Source organism: Gopherus evgoodei, unplaced genomic scaffold (genome assembly GCF_007399415.2).
Source record: "Gopherus evgoodei ecotype Sinaloan lineage unplaced genomic scaffold, rGopEvg1_v1.p scaffold_56_arrow_ctg1, whole genome shotgun sequence".
NCBI lineage: Eukaryota > Metazoa > Chordata > Testudines > Testudinidae > Gopherus > Gopherus evgoodei.
The window spans coordinates 661,975-669,303 of record NW_022060077.1 but is presented as its reverse complement, the minus strand read 5'-3'; the positions used below and the strand labels follow the sequence as shown (position 1 = coordinate 669,303).

Here is a 7,329-nt window from a genome sequence, read left to right as displayed (position 1 = left end):
CCTGTAGCTGAGGGGCAGACCCCCAGCAGGGCCTTTATCCTCCAGCCTCCGCTCCTCCCCCTCTCTGTGGACATGGCCATTGGTCAGCCCTGGGGTGGGGTCTGCGCTGGCTGGGGTGGGGGCAGTCTGGGCAGGGTGTGATCTCCTAGGAGGGGGCCCCAGGCCAGATGGGGGCAGGGCTCAGTGCTAGTCCCCACTCTCTAGAACTGCAGCCCACTGCTCTCGAAGGGGGGCTGTGGCCCCGGCAGGGAGCTGGCCCAAGGGATAGGTACCAATTCAGTCCCACTTAGGCCTTCAGAACTCGGCTGGCTGGTGCCCAGTCTTGCGCTCGGCCTGGGCCAGGGCTCAATGCCCCAGGGGCCGGGCGCAGCCTGTGTCAGAAGAACCCCAAAGCGAGCAGCAAAACCTGCTCTCCTGCAATAATCATTTACTCAAGTCGTGGCTGCGGGGACTACAGTTTCCCTAGGGCCTTGGGGAACCCTTTACCATGAGGCTATATGGCCTTGTGGCAGCCTATCAACTACCCATGCCACCGTCTACCTGGGCCTGTCCGTCAGTCCTGCTCTGCCCTCTGCAAAGTGCCGCTGACACCAACCCTTTCACCGGCCTGCTCGAAATTCAGGAGCCCACAAAGTCCATCGCACGAGCTGGGTTCCCACGGGCACTGGCGTGTGATTCTGGGGAGCACTGATTTGGGACAAAGGCTGTCTTGGAAGGTTATGTCGTACCCAGTCAGCCTGGGGTTCATCCTGATCTATTCACACAAGGAATCCCCCAGCCACAACCACTCTGTTCCAAGCACCTGGCCTCTGGGGAGACATTTGCCTTGGCTAATATCGCCTGATCGTGTCAATGTGTCCACTGCGGATCTCGGCATGATGTGTGGAGGGTGTGGCGCAGAGGAGGGACTGACTGCCTCCTACTGGGGAAGCCAGGGAACTCGATAACCTTCACCGCCATAGGGGGCTGGTGGGTGGCAAACACCCCTTAGTCTATTCCTTGTGTTTAAGCAGAGGGGCAGGTGGAAGTGTCTCCTACCTTCGGTAGTGGGAAGGAGGTTGGCAGGAGGTGGGGGTGGGGAGGGGAGTATCCATTGCATGTTGCTGCTATAGGATTCCATTTTCCTCTGTTCTTTCCAGTTCTCCTTGACAATAAAGAATGTCTCTGTTACTCTCATGGTTATTCACCTGAAAGCAGCAGGCCCTGTGCAGCCAGGAAGGAAAGTGCTGTCCCACTCTCATGCCAGGTTACAAAAGAAAGGCCATACTAGGTCAGACTAATTCCCTTTAGCCCAGTGTCCTGTCTTCTGACAGTGGCCAGTGCCAGGTGCCTCAGAGGGAATGAACGGAACAGGGAATCATCAAGTGATCCATCCCCTGTAGCCCATCCCCAGCTTCTGGCAAACAGAGGCTAGGGACACTATCCCTGCCCATCCTGGCTAATAGCCACCAATGGACCTGTCCTCCATGAACTTATGTAGTTCTCTTTTAAAGACTGTTATAGTCTTGGCCATAGCAACTTCCTCTGGCAAGGAGTTCCACAGGTTGACTGTGCGTTATGGGAAGAAATACTTCCTTTTGTGTGTTTTAAACATACAGCCTATTAATTTCATTGAGTGACCCCTAATTCTTCTGTTATGAGAAGGACTAAATAACACTTCCTGATTTACTTTTCCCACACCCATCATGATTTTATAGACTTCTATTATATCCCCCCTTAGTCATCGTTTTTCCAAGCCGAACAGTCCAAGTCTTATGAATCTCTCCTCATATGGAAGCTGCTCCATACTCCTAATCATTTTTTTTTGCTCTTTTCTGAACCTTTTCCAATTCCAATACATCTTTTTTTTTAAAATGGGGTAACCACATCTGCACGCAGTATTCAAGGTTTTGGAAATCCAATGGATTTATCCAGAGGCAATATGATATTTTGTGTCTTATTATCTATCCCTTCCCGAATGGTTCTAAAACTCTGTTCACTTTTTTGACTGTTGTTACACATAGAGCACATGTTTTCAGAGAACTATCTGCCATGACTCTGAGATCTCTTTCTTGCATGGTAACAGCTAATTTGGACCCCATCTTTTTATATGCACAGTGGGGATTATGTTTTCCAGCTTGCATTACATTGCATTTATTTACAGCCTACAGGTCCTGCGAATGCTTATATATGTGAATAACTTCACACACAAGCAGAGAGCGGGGGAACCTGATGGCAGCTACTCCCCTACATCGGTTTTCATACGCATAATGGCTGGCAGGATCAGGCCCCAGGAGGCCACACAATGGCCAAAGGGTGTTAGCAAGGGATATACTGAACCAAGTCTGGCCAGGCCTTGATAGCTCCCTTTAAACCATTTATCTAAAAACTGCCACCACCCATGCCTGGACTGAGCCTGTGTGAGTCAGCAAAGTGCTCTGAGGCAGCATGCCAGCAGAGAGCCTGGGCTGATAAAAACCTTCTGGGGGGGCGAGGGGGGGGGGCGATATTATTTGCTCCTACTGCTAGAAATACAATAAATCAATCAATAAATAGCACACTGAAATACAACAGGGGGGTCCACTCCCCCAGGGCTTTCTGCTTTGGGCACCTTATGTGAGTTCTCATTCAAGGTGCTCCTTAGTGAGGCATGTGTGTGTGTGTCTGTGTGTGACACTCTCTCCTAGTGTGCTCACTTGTGGCAGGCCTGTAGGCCCCCTGGCCCTGGGGATTTGTGAGGCTAGTTTTCAGAGCGCAGGGCACTCGCCCTTAGAAGTGCAGACGGACAAACCAGCTGACCCATGATTGCTCTGTGAAGATGCTGAACCATGATTGCTCTGTGAAACCTACAACCCCCCCCCAGTTCTCGCCACCCCGAGCCCTCCCCCACCCTCCCCACGCGCACAAAGACACAGGGACTCAGGGAGGCTTCAGCAGAAGGTTTTTATTTGGGTGTTATAGCCTGTCACTCTCAGGAGCGGATTCCCATAGGTGCAGAGGAGCCTGGGAGGTAGCTGGAGACCTCCTGCTGGTGGGTCCCTCCAGAGGATTCAGTGGTATCCGAGGGCCAGAGCATGGGCCACTGCACTGACTAGCTTTTGCCAGGCGGCCTGACAGGCAGGGGTGAACTCCTTCGGGAAGTGGGTGGCCAGGACGATGATGAGGATATTGCCCAGGAGCTGCAGGAGAAGGGAGAAGATACCCTCCGGGTCAGCACCGCTCTGAACTCCCACCCCTCTCTGTTCCGGGGGTTTGTAAAGCTAGCCGGAGACTGTGCTCCCTTCAGCCCTGCAATATAAACTCACTTGCCTCCTGCCCTCCCAGGAGATCCCATTAACCAGCAACCTGGTTTTGTAGCTCAAGGGCACTCCTAGGGCCCTATATAGAGTATATGGACTGTTGGCCTGAGCATCACGCTGGCCTCATCCCAGCGTGATCATCCTCTTTCGCTGGTGTTACAAACCCCAGGGGGACTCTGGCGCTCGGGTGTTTCGGCCAGTGGAATTTCTCACTGCTCTTCTTTGCTCAGAGGAGCCTGCGTGTCTCTGCAGAATGACATGAAACTGGGCACCTGGCGCCTTCCAAAATGCTCCATGAGGTTCTTAGCCTCAGGATGCCTGCTGAGCCAGGAGGCTCACCTCCCACACGCACCCCAGAGCACAAAGCTAAACAGCAAGCCCTCAGTTACTGCAATATCAGGATTCAGGGAAGTGGGGATTTGTGCTACCAGAGACCAAAGCTTGCCCCAAAATGCACCTCACCCCAGAAAGCTCCTGCCACTCACCGACATGCCTGGGTTGTCTCTTCCTCAAATCTCACTCTTCTTTCCTCCTGCATCTCTCCTGTTTCTGACTCCTACACTGTCCTTCTGTCTCCTCCAGACCGATGGTCTCACTCCTGACATTCCCTGGCTCAGACCCCCTCCTGTTCCCATAGCTGCTTTCATTTTTCCTTCCCCTTCCTCCCGGCTACCCTTACTTTATCCACCTCCTCACCATCCCTCGCTGCCTTTCCGTTCCCCTCCTGCCTCTACGCCTCCTCTTCCTCCAGTCGCCTGCCTGCACCTCAAACCCTTTAACGCAGTTTGACTTCTTCCTCCTCCTATACTGTGTGCTTCATGACCCCTCGTCTTTCTCCTTCCCACCTCTTGGTTTCCTCACCCCGTCCCTTCAGGCTTTTGCTGCCGCTCCCCCAACACACGTGAACCTCCTGCCCGTAGGAGAAGTGCTAAGTAGGGAGCCGTGCAGAGCCCTGGTAGCATGATGACACAGCAGTTCTCACCCACCGCGGATACTCCACCCAGCAAGGATCCAGGCAGGCTGCGCACGCTCTGACCACAGAGCTTTCCCTCCCACGGGAGCGTCCCCTCACCTGCTGACCTCTCTACGTTTCCCCCACTCAGAACTTTCCCCTCCCAATCTGAGTCCCTCTCACGTTTAGTCCCCTCCCGCAGGTGGCATCCATGGATTTGTCACAGAGGTCCCTGAACCTGAGATGACTCAGAGTTTCCCCTTGACCCCTCCTTGGTGAAGAACTTGATCATCCAAGCCTGGTGTCACTTCCCTGGATGGTATGGAGCTGCTGACGCCACTGCCCAGGAGGCCACCTTTGACCCTGCTCTCCTGGGAGCTTGCCTGCAAGTGGCTGACCCAGAACCAAGGATGGCCACAGTTGCTCCTGCTGGCCATGCTCCGGGGATGGAAAAGGGGCTAGGAAAAGGGGTCAGCGCAGAGCCGGACTCACCTTGAAGTTCTCAGGATCCACATGCAGCTTCTCGCAGTGCAACTCGCTCAGCTGCGCAAAGGTTTGCTTGATGTGATCCAGGTTCTTCACGGCGTCCCCAAACGAAGTCAGCACCTTCTTACCATGGGCAAGGACCTTGGCGTTGTGGAGGATGGCGCCGGCGCTGGAGAGGTTCCCAAAGGAAGAGAAAAACCTCTGGGTCCAGGGGTAGACGATCAGCAGCCTAGAGAGAGGGAGACACAAGCAGAGACAGGCACCAGGTTAGCACAGCCTCCCTGCAGAAGCAGCGGCTTCTCCCGCCCAGGAAGCAACCATGCAGTTGCCATGGGGCTCGGCCTACCTGGCCAGGGCTTCACCACCGCATTCCTCCACATTGACCTTGGCCCACAGGCTGGTAATATAATGCTTCTCGTCAGGTGTCCAGTTCACCATGGTGGCGAGAGTGGTTCTGCTCGGCACGTCAGCTGGGTGAGGAATCAGTAGCTGAGCTGGAGTCCCCTTCGGGGACTTTTATACCCTAACCAAGGCTCCTCCTCATCTTAGCCCACAGGGTCATTGGCTGGGCCCGGGGCCAGGGCTGCCTGGGCAGCCTGGAGGAGGAGGCACTGTGTGTCGGGGTGTGGTCTGCAGGGCAAAGTGCCCAGGGATAACGCAACTGGAGAGCTCAGGCCCCTTTCCTTCTGTTCTCCCGGCTACAGCCAGGCAGCTCCCATACCCAGCTGCCAAAGAGTGGTGCAGAGGTCTAGGCTGAGACCAAAGGAACACGCTTGCCCCGCTCACCCCCTCGAAGGAAGGCTCACCCTGAGCAACAAGTCCTGGGGGAAGGCTGGATGAAAACGTTTGCTTTCCCCCTTGATTTGAACCCAGTTGGCTCTGGGCACACCTCACTCTCATATTAGCATCATCGCCAGTCAGAGGAGTTATGATTTATTGCCCAGTCCCGGGGCCTGTCCTGCCAGGCAGAGTAGGAGCAAGCCCCTCCGGCTAGGCAGGGCAGAGCAGGCCCTGCACTCTAAACACAAATGAAGGGTGGGAGACAGGAAGGATCGGCACTTCCATTGCGCAGGGAGGGGAAGGAACATGGCCAAGGCGACCCAGAAAGTCTGTAGCAGAACTGAAAACAACCCTGTCTCTCCATAGCCAGGGGCAGGGCTGCTCTGGTCCCGGGGCCTGCTCAATGGGACCTGGGTCTGACTTCTGGAGTTGAGCTGTCCAGGGGCCATGCAGTGAGAGCCCGGCTCTGGGTGGCCCCGACCACACAGGTAAAGAGCTTTGGAGAGCAGGACAATGCTCTTGTGTGCTGCCATTGACAGGGCAGGGCACAGGGCGGACATGCTTGTGTTAAACTAGGCACCCAGCTGTAGGCTGCGTCTGCCTCCACCTCCATCCAGCCCCAGGCATGGGCCTTGGGTCACCCGAGACACGGTAACTGTGAGCTGATCCAGAGCCAGCGAGAGTCAATGGGAATCTCTCCTGTGGCTGCCCTGCTCTTTAGGTTAGGCTCCGAAGGAGAGGCTGGACTGTGGGGCAGCCCAGGCAGGGACCAGGCTCTCTGGGGAGATGGCAGCACAGGCTCCATTGTGATTCACTTATTTAAACATGTGCAGCTACTTTCAGGGCCTGCTTTTGGGCCAGGTCCTCTGTCCCTTCGCCAGATTACTGTGTGTCTGCGTCGGAGCAGAGAAGAGTGTGCATAATACAGGGGTACGGACACTGCCCCGTCCCCCCTTACCATGGCCTAGCAAGCGCTGAGAGGGGGGCTGCAGACTGGCGATCGCCCCGTTGCCTGTCTCTGCGCTATGTTAGCAGGCAGGCATCTGCAGGGGCGAGGGGGAGGGGGTATCTGTCACGGGTGGGTGCAGTGAACTTCCCCCATGTGTTTTCGTGGGTAGTAAATTGAACATTCAGTGATGTCTTTCTCCAGCTGACCACGCTGAGGCATGCATGAAAGAAGGAGCATTCCCCTCCCAGTCTCAGGGCCTGCTCCCCCCAACACTCATGCCTGCGAGTAACTTTACACAGGAGAGCAGGCCCCTGGTGCCTGCGGAAGCAGCAGCAGAGTCTTGCAGCATGACACCTATGTGGTCTTATGCACTGTCTCATTAAAACATCTCAGTGTGTGTGTGTGTGTGTGTGTGGGTGTGTGTGTGTGTGTGTGTGTGTGTGTGTGTGTGTGTATGAGAGAGAGAGAGAGTATTTCTGTGTGTGTGAGAGAGAGTGTATTCTCTGTGTGTGTGTGTGAGAGAGAAAGAGTATTTCTGTGTTTGTGAGAGAGAGTGTATTCTGTGTGTGTGTGTGTGTGTGAGAGATAGAATATTTCTCTTTGTGTGCGTGTATTTCTGTGTGTGTATCTCCCTGTGTGTGTGAGAGACAGAGTGTATGTGTGTGTGTGTGTGAGAGAGAGAGTGTATTTCTGTATGTGTATTTCTGTGTGTGGCTCTTTGTGTATGTATTTTTCTGTGTGTGTATTTCCGTGTGTGTGTGTGTGAGAGAGAGAGAGAGAGAGAGAGAGAGAGAGAGAGAGAGAGAATTTCTGTGTGTGTATTTCTGTGTGTGTGTATTTCTCTGTGTGTGTGTATTTCTGTCTGTGTGTGTGTGAGAGAGAGT

General features: G+C 54.4%; 1 protein-coding gene across 1 annotated transcript; it reads right to left on the bottom strand.

The window, feature by feature from the left end:
- Positions 1 to 2,905: 2,905 nt before the first annotated feature.
- On the bottom strand, positions 2,906 to 5,227 carry LOC115643291 (hemoglobin subunit beta). The gene is made up of 3 exons (XM_030547169.1): positions 5,063 to 5,227; positions 4,723 to 4,945; positions 2,906 to 3,158 (listed from the first exon to the last, which is right to left on the bottom strand). Exons 1-3 carry the CDS (start codon positions 5,152 to 5,154, stop codon positions 3,030 to 3,032), a joined length of 444 nt encoding a protein of 147 aa, XP_030403029.1. The 5' UTR covers positions 5,155 to 5,227; the 3' UTR covers positions 2,906 to 3,029.
- Between the last annotated feature and the right edge of the window lie 2,102 nt (positions 5,228 to 7,329).

Coding starts and splice junctions, on each gene's coding strand:
- LOC115643291 (XM_030547169.1), bottom strand. CDS start 5,154: ATGGTGAACTGGACACCTGACGAGAAGCATTATATTACCAGCCTGTGG. Junction 4,946..5,062: donor GGTGGTGAAGCCCTGGCCAG/GTAGGCCGAGCC, acceptor CCCTCTCTCTAG/GCTGCTGATCGTCTACCCCT. Junction 3,159..4,722: donor TGGATCCTGAGAACTTCAAG/GTGAGTCCGGCT, acceptor CTTCTCCTGCAG/CTCCTGGGCAATATCCTCAT.